This window comes from Trichosurus vulpecula, chromosome 8, assembly GCF_011100635.1.
Source record: "Trichosurus vulpecula isolate mTriVul1 chromosome 8, mTriVul1.pri, whole genome shotgun sequence".
NCBI lineage: Eukaryota > Metazoa > Chordata > Mammalia > Diprotodontia > Phalangeridae > Trichosurus > Trichosurus vulpecula.
The window spans coordinates 70,600,780-70,624,858 of NC_050580.1; the positions used below are offsets into that span (position 1 = coordinate 70,600,780).

The 24,079-nt window shown below is 35.8% G+C and overlaps 1 protein-coding gene across 1 annotated transcript in view; it reads left to right on the plus strand.

Annotated features, from left to right (window-relative positions):
• Positions 1-24,079, plus strand: part of MYO9A (myosin IXA) — a 272,260-nt gene that overhangs the window by 59,656 nt on the left and 188,525 nt on the right. The window contains exon 8 of the mRNA XM_036734161.1: positions 11,371-11,460. Within this exon, the coding sequence (XP_036590056.1) occupies positions 11,371-11,460 (90 nt within the window). The remainder of the gene's footprint in view (positions 1-11,370; positions 11,461-24,079) is intronic.

Sequence of the window (24,079 nt, forward strand, 5' to 3'; positions counted from 1 at the left end):
TTAAAGGGAAGGTGGTTTGGAGGAGATATATAATAGTTCTGTTTTGAACATGATGAATTCGAGATACCCAGCAGGCATTTCGAGATTAGAGAGTGGGGCTCAGGAGAAAAGTGCCAAGGATTTTTTTTTTAATTGTCAGAGTTAAAAATTAGAATTGAGCAAATGGAAGTTAATGAGAAATCAAGAAACAATAAAACAAAACCAAAAGAATGAAAAAATAGAAGACAATGAGAAATGTCTCATTGGTAAAATAAGTGACCTGGAAAATAGATCCAGGAAAGATAATTTAAAAATTATTGGACTACATGAAAGCCATGATCAAAAAAAGAGCCTAGGTATCATCTTTCAAGAAATTATCAAGGAAAACCTTCCTGATATTCTAGAGCCAGAGGGTAAAATAGAAATTGAAAAAAATCCACCGATCACCTCCTGAAAGAGATCCCAAAATGAAAACTCCAAGGAATATTATAACCAAAATATCAGCACTTGCAGGTTGAGAATATATTGCCAGCAGCCAGAAAGAAGTGATTTAGGTATCATGGAGCCACAGACAGGATAACACAACATTTAGCAGCTTCTGCATTAAAGAATCAGAGGGTTTGGCAAAGGAGCTAGGATTACAACTAAGAATCACCTACCCAGCAAAACTGAGTATGATCCTTTAGGGGAAAGATGGATATTCAGTGAGATAAAGGACTTTTCAAGCATTCTTAATGAAAAGACCCAAATAGAATAGAAAATTTGACTTTCAAATATGACTCAAGAGAAGCATAAAAAGGTAAACAAGAAAGAGAAATCATACAGGACCTAATAAGGTTAAACTGTTTGCATTCCTACATGGGAAGATAATACTTGTAACTCTCAAGAACTTTCTCATTATTAGAGCAATTAGAAGGAATATATATACATGGAGGGTACAGGTGTGATTTGAACATGAAGGGATGATATCTAAAGAAATAAAATGAAGGGACGAGAGAGGAATGCACTGGGAGAAAGGAAAAGGTAGAATGGGGCAAATTATCTCACATAAAAGAGGCAAGAAAAAGCTTTTGTAGTGGAGGGGAAAATGGGGGAAGTGAGAGGGAGTGAGTGAACCTTATTGTCATCAGAATTGGCTCAAAGAGGAAATCACATAACACACTCAATTGGGTATAGAAATCTTTCTTACCCTACAGGAAAGTAGGAGGGAAAGGGGATAAGAGAAAAGGGGAGGTGATAGAAGGGATGGCACATTGGGGGAGATGGTAGTCAGAAGCAAAACATTTGAGGAGGGACAGGGTGAAGGGGAAGAGAGAGTAGAATAAACTGAGGGGGAAATAGGATGGAGGGAAATACAGTAGCAGTATTAACCGTGAAAAAAATTTTGAAGCAAGTTTTTCTGATAAATGCCTCATTTCTCAACTATATAGAGAACTAAATCAAATTTATAAAAATAAGAGCCATTTCCCAGTTGATAAATGATTAAAAGATATGAACAGTTTTCAGATGAAGTAAACAAAGCTATCTATAGCCATATGAAAAAATGCTCTAAATCAGTATTTATTGGAGAAATGCAAATTGAAGGGATCCTAAGGTACTACCCCATACCTATTAGATTGGCTAAGAGGACAGAAAAGGAGAATGAAAAATGTTGGAGGGACATTAGTGAACTGTTGGTGATCTGTAAAGCAATTTGAAACTATAGCCAAAGGTCTATAAAACCATGTATACCCTTTGACCTAGCTATACTACTACTAGTTCTGTATCCCAAAAGAGATAAAAAAGGGAAAGGATCTATGTGTACAGAAATACTTAGAGCAACTCTTTTCTGGTGGCAAAGAATTGGAAATTGAGGGTATGCCCAGCAATTAGGAAATGGCTGAACAAGTTGTCATATGTGATTCCATTGCGATGGAATATTATTATGCTATAAGAAATGATGACCAGGATGCTCTCAGAAAACCCAGAAGGACTTACATGAGTTGATGCAAAGTGACATGTCCTGTGTACAAAGTAACAGCAGTATTGTGAGATGATCAGCTCTGAGTGACTTGGCTCTTCTCAGCAGTACAGTGATTCAAGACAACTCTGAAGGACTCAGGTTGAAAAATGCTATCGATACCCAGAGAAAGAACTGATAGTATCTGAGTACAGATTGAAGCAGACTTTTTAAACTTTCTTCATTTTTCTTGAGTTTTTTTGTCTTTTTTTCCACAACATGACTAATGGAAATATGTTTTGCATGACTAAACACGTATAACCTATATTGAATTGCCTGCCTTCTTAATGAGGGGGGGTTAGGGAAGGAGGAAGGAAGAGAATTTGGAACTCAAAGTTTTAAAAAACAAATGTTAAAAATTGTTTTTACGTATAATTGGGGAAAATAAAATACTAAACAAATGAAAGAATCCTTGCTCTAGACTTTTCTGGACCTTTCGTTTTTTCCATTAGACTTTGATGTACCCCTTTTCTAATCCCCTCATGTGTATTTGTAGTTGTGAGAGAACTTATAAACTTGTCTGTACAGCAGTGGATAGGTAGCTACTTTGATAAATGTACTATCAGAAGAAAGGTATATGATCTCACTTCTCTCCCCAGTTTCCATGTACATTATAAAAAAAAGGCCCTCTGAAAAAACAAATGATGATTACTTTGTCATTCTTTTGTAACAACTATTTACAGGTTTGCTGAGTTCTTTATGATAAACCTGTGAGGTAGATAGTATTCATATAATTATTCTAAATTCACAAATTATGAAACTGAGGCAGAGAGAGTTGGTGAGCTTCCTGTTTTCATACAACTGTCAGATCCACAGCTGAAGCCTGATCATCTTGACTTTTAAGTTCAGTGCTCTAGCTACTCCGAATTATCTCTTCTTAAAATACTAACTTGCATATCTTAAATGAAACAATATGAGGACAAGGCCAATACAGGTTCTTGTGAGATCTCTGACTTTCGTTGAAAAATAAACACATGCACTCATAATGTGACACTTCAAAAAGTTATATTCTAAGGATAGTCCAAATAATTATTACTTCAATCCTTTAAGGCTGCTAACCCTTGCCTTAATCAGAGGAACTCATTTAATCTTGGGCCTTGTGAGTACTGTGAAAAGATAATTATAGAAACATTTTGTGTAGGCAGATTTTTTGAAATTTTTTGTGTGGACTTACCTCTATTGTCTAACAATCATGAACCATTTCTTTATTGCCGAATCCAATAAACTTTTTATCATTTTTCATCCCTCTTGATCTGTTTGCAGCATTTGACAATGCTAAATATTCTTTTTTCCCCTCTATTTTCTCTCCTCTCAGGATTTGTGACACTCTTCTCTCTCTCTTAGCTTTTCTTCTCCCCATCTTCTTTGCTATATTATTATCCACAGAGGCTGTACCCTGTCTTTCTCTTCTCTCTTGCTGACCTCATCTAGTCATGTGTTTTTTTAATTTCCTTTTTGTTATTATCAACTTGGCAAATATCAAGAAACACAAACATTTCCTTCAACAAAATAGAACAGAAAAAGAGAACTGCATATGAAGCTATGAATGTTCACTTTTTACAGTTCTGTCTTTACTCTTGTCTGTTCCAAATTTAATGTAGTAGTTCCAACACTATCCTGTTTGGCTATATCCCCTTCTGAACTTGTCAGATGGCTTTATTTATTCTCTTTTGCTGATGACTTCCATGTTATATTTCTACCCCTAGGCTTTCTTGAGCTCCACATTGCCAGCTGCCTACTGGATATTTTGAATTTACATGTACTGTAGACATCTCAAACTCAACATGTTGGAAAGGGAAATTGTTACCTTTCCCCCTAAAACCACCCCCTTCTGAATTTATGTATTTCTGTTAAGGATGCTATTGCCCTTCCGTTGACCCTGGTTTGTCACCTCAGTGCCACACTTGACTTCTTATTCTTTACCATAAATAGCTATTAGCTGCCAAATCTTGAATTTTCTACCTTCACAACATCTCTCTCTCTTTCTCTCCCTCTCCCTCCCTCTCCCCCTCTTCCTCCTTTTTCCTCTCCCTCTCTCCCCCCTCCTTTTTCCCTCCTCTCCTGTCTCCTTCCCCTCTCTCCTTCCCCCACTCCCACAGGTGTCGCTATAGTTCAAGTCCTCATCACTTTTTGCTTGGACTATTTTCAGAATCTCCTAATTGGTCATCTTCCTTTAAGTCTCCCATTTCCTAATTCACTCTTCTCGTAGCTACCAAAATGATTTTTATGAAACTGACCATGTCACTCCTTAACTTATTATGCCCCAGTGACTCCCTCTTACTTTAGGATCAAAAGCAGATTCCTCTGTTTGACGGTTAAAAAACTCTTTAAACTTTGTGCCTTAACCTGCCTTTACATCCTTCTTGCACATTATTCCCTAATAGATACTCTTATGTGTTACAGCCAAATTGACCTTGTTGTTGTGCCTCATATATATAAGTCCCTAGTGATTTGAATGCATTCTCTTCTCACCACCATCCCTATTTCCTTCAAGACTTAGCTAACTTAAGGTGAATTTAAGATCAGTATTTCAGAGGAACAATGAATGGGGCTGGAAGAGCAGTGTGAAAAATGTTTAATAACTGGGCTCTTGGGGAAAAAGTATGCATAACATACTTTTAAAGTTTTATATGGATTATTAATATTTTCTCAATCACTTTCTTAAGTATAGACCATCAAAAGGAAAATAAATGAAACTGATTTATAGTTTTTGTGGCTTACTGAGGCATTAATGCACAGTGAAAATTTTTAAATGGTCTTCAGCTGGTTTGAGCTATCTTCAGCATCCCTTGGGCTAGACTAGAATAAGAGATTTTTTCTTCTTTTTTTCTGTTTAGTGAGAAGGATATAGGGATTCATTTCAGTGGCCCTCTTAAAATTTCAAAGGAGTACCATTTTTCCCGAGGAAAAACTTTTAAAAGGGATGGTGGCATTTTAGGGATTTTTTTTTAAAGGGAATCATTTTATTCTGTTTAAGGACTTGTTTTTGAATATGGATAAAAATATATGACAAAGTTCCTTGAACGAGAATCCCTGCCAGAATCCATGGAAAATGAGTGGAATTAGCTGCAGTTTTATGAAATGGAGTGTTTCTTAATTATATTTCTTATAAGGGAAAGCCCCATTTCTATCTATGTGGACATGTTCATCATGAATACTGCCAAAACAAATGATTATCTGATAAATTTTCATGGACATTATTTCATAAACAATTGTTCAACCTTTTGTTTTGGTTTGGTTTTTGGTGGCTATAATTTAATTAAATTCAGCAAGTCATTACCAATTGGAAATAACATTGCTTCTCTTGAGAACATTCAGAGATCACTCAGGAAACTTGGCTGACTATGTAATTTTTCTTACTGTTTCACGTGTTTGCCTTCTCTCCAATCAATACATGCCCATTCCCTCTGGGCATATATCACATCTTTGTCATATTTTTTACAATGCTGAGCACATAGGCTTCAAATATTTGTCAGCAATTGATTTCTTCAATAGTCAATCTTAGGTTCTGGTACTAAATATTTAGTGACTGCAACAGTGTGCCTACTCAGACCTATTTAAATGTTCTTTTCCTAAATTTCTTGTATATTTAGATTTTATAATAATTATTCCATGGTAGTGTTTTAGCTTTAGTATATCTTAAAACTGAATTCTTAACATTTTTCTCTTTAAAATTTTTTTTTTGGTTTTCATATTACCCTTTTCCCTAATATAGCATTCCTTCCTCTCCCATATTTTGCCTTTCTTGACCAGACTGTTTACAATTTCTTTTTTAGGTGAGAACATAGAAAGGAGTATGTAAAAGAGGGGAGGGGGTGTAGGATGTGGAAACAAAAATCCTTATTTTCTGTTGAAGAAGTAGTAGAGAGGCTTCTTGCAGTTGGTGTAGGGGAGCCCTTTTGTGCTCAGTGTTTTGTCAGGACCATAGGTTGAATAAGTTCTGTTTCATGGCCAGCATCATAACATTCTTATCTCACTCTGCATTCCCCTTCCCCGCACTAAAAAAGAAAATACTCAATTCATTTGCTTTTTAAATTAAATACAGGGTATCTGTTACTTTACTCATCAACTATTATGACAGATATTCCAGTTCCAGTCTATGGTTTGTTAAAGTGATGAAGGGTAGAGACTAAAAGGCTATTGGGAAAGAGAGTCATATCCACAGGGAGAGAGAGTGAAGTAATGGTGAATTCATTATCACCCTAGATCACATATCCTTTCTTGACATTTCCCTCCTCTTTCTTGCTAATCCCCTTCCTGCTGTAACCTGCACTGTTGTTTGATCTCTTTGTGTTCCAGACCCCTTTACAAAAGCTTAGAGTTGGACTTGCAAAATTCAGTCATTTTCTTCCATACTATGCCCAGTATCCTTGAGAAGTATTCATCCTGCTGCCACTTCAAGAATCCAGTAATAAAAATCTCCCATGTCTGTTCTTTCATGCTTAATTATTATGAATTTGTTCATTACTATAACATGAAATATGCTTTTGTCCCTATTTCACTCTGCTTATGGTTTTGGCACCTGCATGTAGCCGAAGAAGCTTCATTTCTTGTCTGTATGACAACTTTTCAGATATTTGAAAACAGCTGTCATGTCCCTAAACAAGGCTTCTCTTCTTCTGGTTCTTTGCCTCTTTTCCTCTTAAACATCTTCTTCACATATTAATCCAAGCACCAAACTTTGGAATCATTTTTCATTCTTCCTCACCCTCTTGTTCTAAATCTAGTATATTGCCAAATTCTGTAGGTTCTACTACAGCATTTATTTTCTTTCCTTTTCCATAATGCGGTGTCCCAGCTCAGGACAAATTAAACCATCATAGTAAATCCAGAAAGCAGTAAGGAGATTATTAAGTCTTGGACAGGAAACAAAGATTTTTGGCTTCTAGGTAATGTTTTTATAACTATTACCAACTGAAAGTAAGGGTTCAAAAAGTAGAAAAGGAGATTTGGGAAGTGAATGGGTCAATTAAGAAGCTATTACTTAAGAATATTTTTAATTCTTATTTTTATTCTCTTTTTTTCTGTCAAAAAGAATGATCTTTGGCCTGAAAAAGAATAAAATGGCTAATTAGGGAGTTGATCAAAATAAAGGAAAAGAGTAAAGGAACACCTAGTTGCCCTTGATTTATTGTGTTATATGGCTCAAATAAACAATATCTTAAGAGAATGCCCTCCCTCCAAAACTTCTTTTCATTTAACTCCTTTGGGTGTATTGTATTTATTCCCTTGATATTTATGCTGTATATGTGTGTGTGTGCGCGCATGTGCATACGTGTGTACATATATACGCACATGTATATATATAAAATCTTGTTTTTATTTTTAGCTTGTAATACTTAGTTCCAGAAGTTTTTGAGTTCCAAATTCCTTGCCCCCCACCCAAGACAGCATGTAGTCCTATATATATTCTACATATACCTTCACGTTAAACTTATTTACACGATAGTCAAATTGTAAAGAAGAATTATAACCAATAGAATGGACCATGAGAAAAAAGAAACCAAAAAAGAAGGGGAAAAAACAGAGAGCAAATAGTTTGCCTCAATCTGCATTCAGACTCCGTAATTCTTTCTCTGGATGTGAATAACTTCTTCCATCATGAGTCTTTTGGAGCTGTCTTTGAACCTTGTATTGTTGAGAAGAGCCAAGTCTATCAAGGTTAGTCATCACAGAATCAATGTATCTGTGGTTGTGTACAATGTTCTCCTGGATCTGCTCCTCTCACTCAGCATCAGATCATGTAGGTCTTTCCAGGTTATTATGAAGTCCGTATCTTCCCCATTTCTTATAGCACAATAGTATCCCATTACATTCATATACCACAACTTGTTCAGCCATTCCCCAATTGATGGGCATCCCCTTGATTTCCAGTTCTTTGCTACCACAAAAAGAGCTGCTATAAGTATTTTTGTACATATGGGTCCCTTTCCACCTTCTGTGATCTCTTTGGGGTACAGCCCTAGAAGTGGTATTGCTGTGTCAAAGGGTATGCACATTTTTATAGCCCTTTGCGCATGGTTCCAAATTGCTCTCCAGAATGGCTGGTTCCATTCACAACTCCACCAACAATGTAACAGTGTTCCAGTTTTCCCACATCCTCTCCAGCATTTATCATTTTCCTGTTTTGTCATGTTAGCCCATCTGACAGGAGAGATGTGGTACCTAAGAGTTGTTTTGATTTGCATTTCTCTAATCAGTAGTGATTTAGAGCATTTTTTGTATGCCTATATATATCTTTAATTTCCTCTGAAAACTGTCTGTTCATATTCTTTGACCATTTCTCAATTGGGGAATGACTTGTATTCCTATAAATTTTACTCAGTTCCCTGTATATTTTAAAGATGAGGCCTTTATCAGAGACACTGGTTGTAAAATGTATATATTTTTATATGTACTTCTTGTTTCCCCCATTAGAATGTAAGCTCATTAGCAGTGGAAATTGATTAGAAACTGCTTGATGGTGCAATGGATAGGGCCCTGGATTTGGAATCAAGAAGGCTTGAGTTGAATCCTGTCTTAGACGCTTAGTAGCTGTGTGACCCTAGGCAGGTCACTTAATTAACTTCCCTCAGCTTCAGTTTCCACATTTGTAAAATGGGGATAATTATAGAGGATTAAATGAGATAAGACATGTAAAGCATTTTTAAATGTTAAAGTGCAATATAAATGTTAGGTGCTACTACTACTATTATTAATTTCATTCTCCGTATTTGTATCTGCATCATATAGCACGTTGTCTCACACGTGGTAGGTGCTTAATAAATTCTTGTTGTGTGATTGATAGTAAAAGACTATTTCTAAGCTATTGTATATCATTTTGGAAGGATCATGGAAAATAGGAGTCACACTGCAAAATTGGGTAAGGATCAGTATTCCAATTTTCTTTCAAGAAAGGCAAATTATAGGCCATTGAGCTTGACTTTTGATCCCTGATCGTCCTAAAATCCATTATTAAAGACATGGTTAATGAATCTCTTAAAAAGCAAGTTCTGATCACTAAGAATCGGTGTGAGCACATCAAAACAGATATTGCCAGAATAGCCTAATTTCTTTTTTGTGATAGGGTGGGTAGATGGGTGGAGCAAAGGCGTGTCAGAGCTGTAGTTTATCTAAACATTGATAAAGCACTGGATAGGTCCTCGCAGATTATTCTTATGGACAACATGGAGATTTATGTGTTATGCAATAGTATATTTGGGTGGGCCTAGAAAATGATTGAATTGTCAGATTCATGCAGTAATTGTTAATGACAGATGTCATCTTGGAAGGAGGTATCTAGTAGATTATCTCCACAGTAAAGAACAACTGAAAGCGAAATGCTTGCCAGATTTGCAGATGACATAGAGCTGAGAGATAGGTGAGACACTTGATGAAAGAATCTGGATTCAAAAGGATCTTGAATACTGGGCCAAGCCTAAAACAAATGTAAAACCTTATATTTGGGTTAAAAAAAATACATAACAAGCAAATGATGGGAAGTGTGTGTATCTCCAACAGTTTGTTTGAAAAGAAGTCTAACAGTTTTAATTGGTTTAAAATTGTTGAGTCATCTGTGTCATATGGTAGCCAAGAAACTGTTGCAATCTTTGACTGTATTAAGAGAGTCACAATATGTAGGCCTAGGAAGGTGATGGTCCTGCCATATTCTGGCATGATCATTCCATATATTTCAAAATAGGTTTAGTTTTGAACAAGTATTTTAGGAAGGACAGTAATAACCTAAAAACCAGTAAAAATCTATTTAAGTACTTTGAGTTCATGCTATGTAATGATCAAATGAAGGAACTGGTAACACATAAGCTACAGATAAGATGACTAAAGGAGACATGATAATATTCTTCAGGTAGAAGAGGTTGTTTTGCTTGGTCTCAGAAGACAGAATTAGGAACAAAAGGCAGAAATTGCAAAGAGGTAAGTTTGTGTTTGAGATGAGGAAAGCTTGTGAAATGAGGAACGGACTGCCTTGAAAGTTAGTACCTTTTCCCTGATTTCATATCCTTTAAAAAGGTGGATGTCTACTTTTTCTGGCAAGTTATTCAGAGGATTATTCAGGAATGTGCACTGACAACATGGCATTTGAGGTTCCTTCTACTGTTGAGATTGTTTCTGTGAATGGATTTGATACCAGAGCTCAAGATAAAAAGATGAGTACTTGACCATGGATAGAATGGATCTCGCAGGATTTGGAAAGACTGTGTTTGCATAGAGACTTGTGGGTCTGAGGGTGAGATCTTCTGCACAAAATCGGCCATCCCAGATCCATGGCATGACTTAGGAAGTAGCAGCTTCTAGGAGGTGATTTCAGAAAGAAGGGCAGCCATGTGCCCCTGGCCTCTGAAATCTGCACATAAGTATATTGTTGTGTTTGTCCTTCGTTTTCAAAGAGGACCATGACATCAGGGAAGTTATGACATGACTTGCAGTTGACTTTGATTTGAGTGAGGGAGGGCTGTGCAGTCACCAGCCTCACTCTCTCCTTCAGAGCCATCTAGATCCTTTGACCCAATATTCATCAGGATAACTGGAGATGACCCAGGATGCAATGGGAGAACCTGGCCCTTTTAGGCTCAGGCCTTTTCATGTACTCACTTAGAGTGAGGTAACCACCATTCAGTGAATAGATCTCTTTAAGAAGTGAGTCAAGGGATGTCCCCTTTAATTAGAAAAAAAGAAGAAAAAAATTGAACCCAGGAGAGGAAGACCCTCAGGGTTGCTGTTCCAAAGAGAAACACTTACCATTGGCATTTACTCTAAGCCAGGAGGGCCCAAATACAGCCATTAAGTGGAGCTTGGGCAGGGACCTATTTTGGTCCAGTCTCTGATGTGTGAGTAACAGAAGTGGAGTAGAAATAACACAAGAAAGACATATATGATCTTATTTATATATATTGACACTTAGCTATGTGTATGCTCACATACATATATGCCTGGCCTATAGTAGGTGCCTAATAAATTCATGTGTGTGTGTACATGCACATGTGTACACACATTTGTATATAAGTCTATGATATCTGATATATAGGGAAAGACACCTATATATAGTGATCTCAATGGTAGAGGGAATGTTTGACAAGGAATTGCCCTCTGACAGTGCAGGCCCACATCTCCTCCGTAGTCTTAGAGAGTTAAATGTGGCACAGAGAGTTTATGAGACTTGACTAGTATATGTCGGATGAAGAACTTGAACTTGTCTTCCTGACCCTAAGACCAGAGCTTTTAACTTTTATACCATGCAGCCTCTCATATTACTATGTACATACACACAGATCTGTTACGTTTTGAAAATGTTTTTCTATTCATAAGAAAAAATGGATTTTTAGTGATTTCAGTTAATAATTTTGCAATTGCCAAGCATTTAAAATAAATATTCTGGGTTTTGTTTATGTTAGGTGAAAGAAGAGATGCTATTTGAAGCCTTGGTTACCAGAAAGACTGTGACTGTGGGCGAGAAGCTTATTTTACCATATAAACAGGCAGAGGTATGTATTGGTTCTCTTTTCAATTAACATCTTAACATTTAAAAATTTTATTTCTGTAGTCTGTTATATCATTGATGTGGTTAATATGGTTAATGTAGTTAATGATTATGAGGATAATATCAACATTTGAAAATTTTATTTCTGTAGTTTACAATATCATAGTACAGTTGGTTACTCCTTCAGTGATGCATATCATAACACATTTCCTGTGAGTCTGTTGTCAGCGTCTTCTGATCAGTTTTTCATAATTGGTTCACTCAAAATACCAGAAATCTTCCTTGATCTTTTGATATTGTGTGTGTACCAATTAAACACATAGGCTGGCTGTTGGTTAGTTGGTAGCATAGTCTGTCTCTCATTTATCTTGAACTCTTGCCCCATAACCAGGCTATCTTTTTTTTTTTCTGGTCACATTTTTCTTGGCATTCTGTTCATCATTTCTCTTCCCGACTTCTTGGTTTGTTATCTGCTACAGCCTGGTCATGTCTACCATTAGCCTCTTTGTTGCACTTAGAGTAACCTATATATAACTTTAATTCTTTGGAGGCTATTATATTTCATCGTTTATAGATATATAACATTGCAAAGAGAATATTCTTTAAAAGATGCGTATTTTTTTCAAGTTGAAGTTTAGGGTTGTTGAAAACAGTTTGCACTGGCCCAAAAGACAGTCTGTCTGTTCTGTTGCTTCTGTTCTACCCTGGGGCCAACTCATTATCCTTTTGCAATGTTGTTCTCCGATGTATGTCCTCCTAAACCAGCTTTGTGGTTTGTATATCCAAGATAGTTTTCATTGAAGTTATTTTTCTTGTTTAGTTAAGCTAAACACTTTTAAGAGATCATGGGTCCGATTTTGGAGGTTCAAAATCTTGATGCAGTCCAGGCAATAGTATATGCAAAGAGGACTACCTTACCATCTTTTGGACTCATCAATGGGCAACTTCCAGAATAGTGACAAACACTTTTGTTTACCATATATCTCCCTCTTTTTTAAAAAAAAATTTCGTTTGATATTAGTAATAATAGACTAACTGAACAAAATTATCCTTGTCAAGGAAACAAATGTTTTTAATATTTCCATGGGTGACTTATTGGAAGAGAGCTTTTAAGATGTCATTTTCCCAAATCGGATACTCTTTTAAATCAAACAGCAGACACACTGATACTTTATATTCTCTGTACTTTTCAACTGCTTAAATAAAAGATGGTCTTTCCTGTAGAAGCTATGAAACCATGAATTTTTTTTGCTTTTCATTCTTTTATCAAAGATGCTTTTGATGTATGTGTTGATTGTTCTTATAAAGATTTTGTAAGAATGGAAAAGTAGTTCTGTAGATCAGAAATTACTGTTATTCTGTCACTTTTTTTTGGTGGTAGCAGAAAGGTGAAGGTTTTTTGACATTTTTAATATCTTCCCTTCTATCAGATACTTGAGAACTAATCCCTAGTGATACCTGGAATTGTCACCTCTAGCACTAACTCCATCTATCTAATCCAGATTTTCTTTTCATCTTTGTCTTCTTCATTGCCATTTCCACTTTCTCATACAGCAAAACTTGGAACTTAGTGGTATTAGAATTCAAATTGGTGACTTCACTGATGGTGATTACTCTTATTTGACTGTGACTCCATTGGTAATACTGTGTAGCCTACTTGTATCCATTATTTTCCATGATTTTTAACCATGTAGCATCATCATAGTAATATTGATATTCGGATGATAGATTTTTGTGTCAGGAAGCATCTCGTATTCCTTTAAATCAATTCAACCCATTCCCTTAAATCTTTCAGTTTCAGCCTTGGCTTTTTAATAAATTGTTGTTCAGACTCTTTGTGACCCCATGGACCATAGCATACTAGTACTGTCCGTGAGGTTTTCTTGGCAAAGATACTATAGTGGTTTGCCATTTCTTTCTCTAGTTGATTAGGGCAAACAGAGGCGAAGTGACTTGCCCAGGGTCACATAGCCAGTGAGTATCTGAGGCTGGATTTGAACTCAGATCTTGTGGACTCCAGCCCTAGAGCTCTATCCACTGAGTTACCTATCTGCCTCCAAAAACCTTCTTGTATTAACTGCTATAATAATGTAGTAATTTACTTATAGTTTGAAATAGATGAAATTCTTTATTACACTAGGTTCCAGAGAGCTAAAGCTATTGCCATTGCCGCTTCTCTCATTGCCTCTAGGAGAGTGATCTATTAGGGTATTTTAGGGTACTTTATATTGGCTGTTCTCAAATTCAGTTCATAGAAAAAGCCGACTTTACTTTTAAAATATATTTTGCACCACACATTTATATATTTTTTATGAAATACTTTGATCATGTGATGGATCCGTGATCCCCACTTCTGCTACCGGCTCGGCTCTCAACCTACTCCTGTATCACAATTCTTTAGAGAAGAGATCACCAGCTGTCTGTTGTACAGCTCTCTCTGTACTTCATAGAATTATGTATCTTAACTTTGATAATTGATACATTTAATGTATTTGATTCTAGGTGAATCTCTCTTACGTGGCCTTGGACCTCAATGAGAATCCCCTTTATTCTTCTGGTGCCCAACGCAATCAATACAATGTTATCTCTATATTAGAATGTCTCACCATCAGGATATCCCTTATTCATTTGTACTTTGTGTAAAGCATCCTTCAAGATATGAGGGTAAAACTTTGTAGTGCGTATGTTTTCCTGTTTTTCATCTCCCAAGGACTCCATATATCTGACAAGAAATATTATGCAACAAAGATGTCAAGCTCACTCCCTGTAGGCCACGTACAACTCAAACCAGTTTAAAGTGTAATTGGGGAATGTTTAACAAAATGAATAAAAATACAGTAGAACAAAAATATTGTTAATTTGTAGTTTTTAAAGTCAGTATTAAACGTGCAGGGATCTCTTTCTATTTGAGTTTGACACCATTGTTCTCCAGTGTTAAAATATACATGTGAAGCATCTTATAGGAAGAATATCTTTAAGGCTTCATTTTACTGTACTTACAGTATTGTATAGTGTATAAAGTGCTGGACTTGCCGATAAGAAAAGTGGGCTTGAATTTTTTATCGGACACTTAAACATCATCTCTATCAACGTAGAAAAGTCATTTAGTTTTTTTTGTCTTCAATTTCCTCATTTCACAAATGGAGTTAATAGTAGACCCTACCTCATAGACTTGTTGTGTAGATCAAGTGATATGAAGGTTTAAAATGCTTTGCATACTTTGCAGTGCCTTATAAACATCAGTTCTTGTTATTGCTAATAAGGCAGAGTGTATTGATTCAAATGGTTTTTTAAATCAGCAAAAAATCTCATAAAAATTAATGACTGAGGATTTGATCTGCTGTGGAAAATAATTTGTGAAAACTTACTTGATTACTTTTCATGTTTTCATCAATCAGTCATCCTTTATTAAGTGTCACTGTGATCGACATTGGCAATACAGAATTGAAAAACAGTGTCTGCCCTCAAGAATCTTATTTTCCTCAGAGGGAAATGTGTACCTATTAAAGTAAAGAGAAGGTAATTTTAAGGGAAAGTGCTTGAAAGTCATGCCACTTGAACTGGGATTTTGAAGGAAGCTGAGGATCGAGAGAATTCAAGGTTAGGAGAGTGTTCATTCCAGGCATGAGGATCAGTCTGTGCAAAGGTGTTTTGATAGGAGACAGAATGTTGTGTATGGGAAAGAAAAAGGTCAGTTTAGGCAGACCATGGCATGCGTGAAGGAGGGAATCATGAAAGAAGCTTGGAAAGGTACATTGGATCCAGATTGTGAAGGGCTTTAAGTGCCAAATAGAGAAATTTGTAAACCTTTGATCCCAGAGGCAGTATGGAATCTCTTGAACTTAAGGAATAGGGAAATGATTTGATTATAAGCATATTTTGGGAATAGCAGTTTATCAGCAGTGTGAAGGATGGATAGGAGAGGGAAGAGATATCACTCAGGGAAAAAATGCAACTGAAATTATAGAGTGAGGATTGACAAGCTTTGCCAGCTGAATATATGAGATGAGAGAGTGAGGAGTTGAGGGTATGTGGATTTAGGAGATGAGAGTTCTGGACTTAGCAACTTCAGTGAGTAGCTATCTTAAAATCTTTATCTTCCTTCAAGGTTTATTTCAGGTACCTCTCCCTCTTTACAGCTTACCATTTGTTGATGCTTTTTCCCTCTTCATATTGTTCCATATTCTGCATTTTATGTATTCACATATTTCCCCTATAGATTGTTAGGTCCTTGAAGAACCATTGCTTATGGAAGAAATCCCTGTTCAACAAGAACTGCTGAGAAAACTGTTCATTACTCTGGCAGAAATTAGGTTTAGGCATGTGTTATATGCCTCGTATCATGGCAAACTCTGAAAAGGATATGCGTTCATACTGTTTAACATTATAAATGAATCAGAGGAGAACAGGAATAGGTACCTTTTCTAGCTATCCTGGGAGAATTGTGAAACATGCAGTAGAGACAATTAGAAAAAGGCCATGTTGATAATGTACAAATGAAAAGCTTTTGTGTGACTGAAATCAATGCAGCTAAAATAAAAAGGGAGGCTGTAGACTAAGGAGGAAACTTTTTGCTACCCATATCTCAGGTGAAGGTCTGATAATTTACATAGCTAACATAAATTTGTAAAACCAAGAATCATTTCCCAGTGGATAAGGGGTCAAAGGATATGACCAAACCATCTCTCAAAGAAAGAGTTGCAAACTATTAACAACTATAGAAAAAAATGCTTTATATAAATAAGAATGAAAATCAAAACAACTCTGAGGTTTCACCTCCTACCCACAAATTGGCAGAGAAGAGAATTTATGGAAAATAGGGTTAGAGGAGCTGCAAAGACAAGTACACTAATCAGATATTGGTGAAAGTTTGAGTTGGTTCAGCCACTCTGGAAAACAGTTTGGAATTAAGCTGTTTTTAAAAAAGTGACTAAAATTCCCATATCCTTTGACCTGCTAGGAATATACCCAAAGGAGATCAAAGACAGAAAGGTCTTCATACCAAATAATTCTAAGCAGTCCATCATATGGTAATAAAGAAACAAAATAGATGCCCATCAATTGGCAAATGACTAAACAAATTGGGGCATGTGAATTTAGCTTTGGACTTGTATCTTTGCATTTCATACACATTTTTATACATAGTAAGTGCTTAATAAATACCGTTTCATTGAACTCTCCCTGTCTTGTACTTGTGAAGTTGATTTTATGACTCCAACTATAAAATTTGACATTTCCCTGTTGAATTGTATCTTATTAGATTAAGTCCAGTGCTTGAACCTATTAAGATCGTCTTTAGATCTTTATCCTTTCAATCAGTATATTAATTATTGCTCCCTGTTTTGTATTATTTGTGAGTTGATATGCATTCTAACTAGCTTAACATTAATTTTTTCAAATCATTGGTAAAAATGTTAATCAGCCCAAGGCCAAACACAGATCTTTAATGGGCAACCCCAACCAAGTTGATGTTGAACTATTAATGACCAGTTCTGAGTCCATTTAACTTTTTTATCTTCTCATATTTCCTGATCTTGTCCAGTGTAATAGTTTGAGATGCTTTGTCAAAATATTTTCCTGAAATTCAGGTAACTATATCTGCACAATTTTTCCTGATTTATAAGTTTAATAATCTTGTCAAGAGAGGAAATAATTTTAGTTTGGTCATGTACTATGCTGGCATTTTGTAATCACTTCTTCCTTTTTAAATGTCGACTGTCACTTTAATGGTCTGTTCTAACATTTTCCCAGTCTCTAATCTGTAGTTTTCAGATTATATTCTTTTTCCTTTTTTGAAGTTTTGGCCTTAAACCATTCTTGAGTAATAAATACAGCTATTATGAGGTAACATGTTGAATAATAATTTCATCTTTGGTTTTTCAAGCTCTTTTCCTAAGTAATCACTTCACAAATTCAGCCATCTTTAGAATAATTTTTAAGTGTGTACTATCATAAATATTTATTTCAGTCTTCCTTGCTTTTTCGGATGTTCATTTAATACTCTGTTCTAAGCAAGTGAACAGGAGACTACTTCCTTAACACTTCCTGAGTACTTCTGTGAAAACATTCCTTTCCCAGAGCATGAGAGAAAACTAGCGTTAAGAATGTTCTGTTTTCCCCACTAAGATTCTACTTGGTACAAAATGGGCTTTTTTCCTTTTTTGGTGGGATTACTAAACTAGGAGTTTCCTTATTTTTCTTTTTTAAAAAATAATATTTTATTTTCCCACCAATTACATGTAAAAACAATTTTTAACATTCTTTTTTTTTTTAAGTTTTGAGTTCCAAATTCTATCTGTCCCTTCCTCCCTTCCCCTTCCCTGGGAGGGTAAACAATTTGATATATACATGTGCAATCATGTAAAATATTTCCATATTAGTCATTTTTGTAAGACTTAAAAAAATAAGAAAGAGTGAAAGTGAAAAATAGTATACCTCAGTTTATATTCAGACAACATCAATTCTTTCTCTGGAGGCAGATAACATTTTTCATCATGAGTCTTTTGGGATTGTCTTGGATCATGGTATTGCTGAAAATAGCCAAGTCATTCACAGTTCATCATACGATATTGCAGTTAGTATGTATGATGTTCTTCTGGTTCTGGTCACTTCACTTTGTATCAGTTCATATATGTCTTTCCATGTTAAAAAAGCAAGGGTAACAATCATGATCTGAGACAAAGCAAAAGCAAAAATAGATGTAATGAATGAGATACAGAAGCAAACTATATCTTGCTAAAGGAACATACGCTATTACTAGGTGGCATTTATACTGCATTTATATGCAGGACTAGTTCAATATTAGGAAAACTATAAGCATAATTGATCATATCGATAACAGAACCAACAGAAATTATACAATCAGCTCAATGGATTCAGAAAAAGCCTTTGACCAAATACAACATCCACTGTATGTAAGGTATATTTTAGTGTAAGTATGGTGGATTTTTATTATTCTTTTTAAGATAATAGTTCCCAGGATCCATGGTCATAACAATCTCTAGTTCCTAGGCTCATGACTTGTAAACATTTCTACCACGCTTGCACAGTGTTATATGATGATAAATAATATAAAAATTTGTGCTTAAAATTGTAAGTATCCATTGCAACTGCACAGTGAGATATAATGATGTCACTGTAAACTTGTGAGGCTATTGATGGCAAATTGTCTTCTTTGTCTGTTACACTATTAATCAAGTAGGCACTGGTCAGTAAGTGGGGAATAGGAATGCACAAAGGGAATGTACGTATGTGCTTGACTCAACTGGACCCCATTGAGGCTTAGGGGGAATGCACAAGCTGGAATACTGTGCATACATTGATCACCTCTCATCAAGGCTTGGGGGGGATTTGTTAATGTGTGTTAGTCTCAACTGGCCCCCTTCAAGACTTAGGGGACCTGTTGGAGTTAGAACCTCTATTCTCACCCACCCTGCGAGAAGAGCAATTAGGGCATGCTGTAGGAGTTGGTACTCCCATTATCAGCAAAGCCTTTGAGAAGACTAGAATAAAGTAAGCTTAATTAACCCCTTACTATGTCTCTGATTCTGTCTTCCTGTCTGTCCAGATCAAGAGTGAACCTGCTAGAAACTCCTCCACCTAACATCCAGTCCCATTAATAACAATAAAGAACATAAGAATGAATGAAGCTTACCTTAAAATGATAAGTAATATTTATCTAAAAACATCAGCAAGCATTATCTAAAATGGGAAAGGCTAGAAGACTTTCCAATAAAATCAGGAGTGAAGCAAGGATGCCCATTATCACCACTATCATTCAGTATTGTATTAGAAATGCTTGCTGTAGAGAAGAAAAAAAATTGAATTAGAATAGACAATGGAAAAATAAAACTATCAGTCTTTGCAGATGATATGATGGTATACTTAGAGAATCCTTACAGAATCTACTAAAAAACTTCTTGAAATAATTAACAACTTTAGCAAAGTTGCAGGACACAAAATAAACCCACATAATTTCTATATATTACCAATGAAGTCCAGCAGCAAGAAATAGAAAGCCTTTGGCTACTACTTGACAAATAGCTCAAGTGTTTGAGGTCTTCAGTAGTTTTAGGATTCTTTTGATGAATGCTTTACAGTGATTAAAATTCTATGAACAATAGTGATTATTTAAGGTTGTGTTTGAACTTTTACCTATTTCTTGTTTTTCAGTCATCAGCTTATTAAAGTAGATTGGTTTGGAGTTATTGTAATTTTTCCATATTAGCCGTTAGCCAACAAGACACATTAGTGTCTGGTTCTCATCCTTATCCTATCCCCTAATTTGGTGCTTTGGGACTTTCTCTAACCAGTTGATCCAGTTATACTCAGCCAATTCTGAAATGACTCCTGGACCAGTAAGCAGTCATTTCTTGTCAGGCTGAAACAAATTTAATTTTATTTGATGCAGTTTGGTTCTCACCTTGTTCATAGCCTTCTGATTCTTTTCTTGAAAAAAATATTGATCAGGTATATAGCTAGGAGACTTTTAAGTAATCTACAAGCCTTTGGTATTTTTGTCTAAATCTCATTTCATATTTCTGAAATTTCCATGTTGAAATCACCATATAGCAGCATATGTGTTCACTTAGTTTGCATACTCTAAAAACAACTCCACTAATTTGTTTTTTTGTGCGTGTGTGTCTTTGAGGAGGCCTAGTGAGCTTTGTTATCATTTACCTGAAATCTCTTATTTCATTTTTAACAGAAATGTTCATGCAACTTAATTCACTTCCTCTAGTACAGTGGCTTGCAAAGTGTGGTTTGGGTACCTGGTGGATCCCAAGACCCTTTTAGCAGGTCTATGAGGGCTAAACTATTTTCATAATGATACTAAGATGCTTTAATTTCTAATGCAGTAAATATCAATAAACATAACCCATATAAACAGAAGCTCTTTGGGAGGCTCTCAGAAATTTTTAAGAGTTAGGGTTAAGAGACAGAAAGTTTGAGAATTGCTGTTGAAGGTGATAATAGCAGTAACAACAGTAATACACCTTGATATTTTAAGGTTTAAAAAGCAGTTATTTTATACTCTAAGAAGACCTGGGTTCAAGTGTAACCTAACCTCACTGGGAGACACTAACAACCATGAAATCACAGGTCTGGACCAAAAAGAAAAAATCTTGGTGTTTATTACATATTTTTAGTCATCTTTGATTTAGTTTATGTCATTAGGCAAGAGCATTTATTTTAACATCATTGTATATGATCCTATCAATTTGGCCATTCTCCCTGGTGATACAGATCCTCACACCCACCCACTCCCTTTTCCCTATGTTTTTAAAACCTATGCACTCATGTCCATGTCTTCTAATTAATTTCCCATGGAAAGATCCCCCCCCCTCCCCGCCCCACCTCACGAACTGTGAAATCCTTTTTCTAGGTCTCATGACATGTGTGTGAGTACTTGTTCAAAAACTGAGTTGTCCATCTGTAATCACTCTTGCTACAGAGCCAGTCCACCTCTTTTTTCCAGTTATATAGCTCTTTGGTATGTTTTTTGCTGGTTTTTTTTTTTGCGTGTAATTTGTCCATAAAATACTGTATTGCATTTATAAGCATTATATGTGTTTCTGTTGCCTTCTGGGTGAATTGCAGTTTTAGTTCCCTGGAAATTATGATATTTACTGATTCATGCCCATATAACATCCTCATAAAAATATTGACATATAGAATACCCTGGGATAAGCTTGGGGTAATTGAAAGTGCTGAACAGTTTCCTCAATGTCAGGAATACAATTATCTCTCTCTCTCTTTATTTATCAGGAACACAATTCTTAATTTTAACATTTTCTTAAAAAAATATGCTTTACTTTCTGATGATCAGTTTTTCAAGGTGACATTTCTTTAGTACTTTAAGGATCTGTGATTTCATCATTGTTGGTGTTCCCTCTACCAAAACAGATCATTGCCATTTTATGGTATTCAAAAGTTGCATTACCAAAAGAATCATCCTGTGGCCAACCTAGTAAGAAGCTTCTCAGTCTGCATTCAGAGTTCATCACTTTTCTGCCTGGAGGTAGATAGCTTTTTTCATTATAATGTAAGCCTTTTGGAATTGTCTTGAATCATTGTCTTGATTAGAGTAGTTAAGTCTTTCACAGTTTCACAACTGATCATTCTTACAATATTTCTGTTAACTATGTTTAGTGTTTTCCTGTTTCTGTTCACTTCACTCTGCACTTCCCAGATTTTTCTAAAACCATCCCATTCGTCATTTCTTATAGCACAGTTGTATTCTATTACAGCCATGTATCACAACTTGTCCAGCCATTCCCCAGTTGATGAGCATCCCCTTAAATCCTAATTCTTTGCTGCCACGAAAAGAGCTGCTATAAAATATTTTTGTGCAAATGGTTCCTTTTCCCTTTTCTTTGATCTCTTTGGGATACAGACCTAGTAATTGATGTTGCTGTGTCAAAGGGCACAGTTTTATAGCCCTTTGGGTGTAGTTCCAAATTCTTTTCCAGAATGGTTGGACTAGTTCACAATTCAACCAACAGTGCGTTAGTGTCCCAATTTTCCCACATCCCCTCCACCGTTTGTCATTTTTCTTTTCTGTCATGTTAGCGCATCTGATTGGTATGAGGTGATAACTCAGAATTGTTTTAATTTGCATTTTTGTAATCAGTAGTGATTTATTGATAGCTTTGATTTCTTCTTCTAAAAACTGCCTCTTCACATCCTTTGACCATTTATCAACTAGGGAATGGCTTGTTTTTGTTTGTTTTTTTTTTAATAAATTTGACTCAGTTCTCTATATATTTGAGAAATGAGACTTTTGTCAGAAAAACTTGCTATAAAATTTTTTCCCCAATTTCCCATTTTCCTTCTAATTTTGGCTGCATTAGGTTTGTCTGTGCAAAAGCTTTTTAATTTTGTGTAATCAAAATTATCCATTTTACTTTCCATCATCCTCTCTATCTCATTTTGTCATTAAACTCTTTCCTTAGCCACAGATCTGGCAGGTGCATTTATCCATCCTCCCCTCATTTACTTAAGATATCACCCTTTATGCCTAAATCATTTCTACATTTTTTTAAATTTAAATTTAAATTTATTTATTTAACATATTTGGTTTTCAGCATTGATTTTCACAACAGTTTGAATTACAAATTTGCTCCCCATTTCTACCCTCCCCCCCACTCCAAGATGGCTTATATTCTGGTTGCCCTGTTCCCCAGTCAGCCCTTCGCTCTATCACCCCCCTCCCCTCTCATCCCCTTTTCCCTTCCTTTCTTGTAGGGCAAGATAAATTTCTACGCCCCATTGCCTGTGTATCTTATTTTTTAGTTGCATACAAAAACTTTTTTTGTTTTTGAACATCTGATTTTAAAACTTTGAGTTCCAAATTCTCTCCCCTCTTCCCTTCCCACCCACCCTCCCTAAGAAGTCTAGCAATTCAACCTAGGCCACACATGTATCATTATGTATAACCCTTCCACAATACTCATGTTGTGAAAGGCTAACTACATTTTGCTCCTTCCCAACCCATCCCGCTTTATTGAATTTTCTCCCTTGACCCTGTCCCTTTTCCAAAGTGTTTGTTTTGATTACCTCCACCCCCATCTGCCCTCCGCTCCATCATCCCCCCCTTTTATTTTTTTTTTATCTTCCTCCCTCTTCTTTCCTGTGGGGTAAGATACCCAACTGAGTATGTATGGTATTCCCCCTCAGGCCAAATCTGATGAGAGCAAGGTTCACTCATTCCCCCCTCACCTGCCTTCTCCCCTTCTCCCACAGAACTGCTTCCTCTTGCCACCTTTATGCGAGATAATCCACCCCATTCTATCTCTCCCTATCTCCCTCTCTCAGTATGTTGCTCTCTCGTCCCTTAATTTCATTTTATTTCTTTTAGATATCTTCCCTTCATCTTCAACTCACCCTGTGTCTGCTCTCTCTCTTTTACATATATATATATATATATATATATATATAAAAACACACATATATATACACACACATACATACGTATACACATAGATATATACATACATACACATTCACTTATATATACATAAACATATATATATATATATATATATATATATATATATATATATATATATATATGTACACATACACACACATATATGCATATTCCCTTCAACTACCCTAATACTGAGGTCTCATGAATCATACACATCATCTTTCCATGTAGGAATGTAAACAAAACAGTTCAACTTTGGTAAGTCCCTTGCAATTTCCGTTTCTTGATTACCTTTTCATGCTTCTCTTGATTCTTGTGTTTGAAAATCAAATTTTCTATTCAGTTCTGGTCTTTTCACTGAGAAAGCTTGAAAGTCCTCTATTTTATTGAAAGTCCATATTTTGCCTTGGAACATGATACTCAGTTTTGCTGGGTAGGTGATTCTAGGTTTTAATCCTAGCTCCATTGACCTCCGGAATATCTCATTCCAAGCCCTTCGGTCTCTTAATGTAGAAGCTGCCAGATCTTGGGTTATTCTGATTGGGTTTCCACAATACTCAAATTGTTTCTTTCTGGCTGCTTGCAGTATTTTCTCCTTGATCTGGGAGCTCTGGAATTTGGCGACAATATTCCTAGGAGATTTCTTTTTGGGGTCTATTTGAGGAGGCGATCGATGGATTCTTTCAATTTC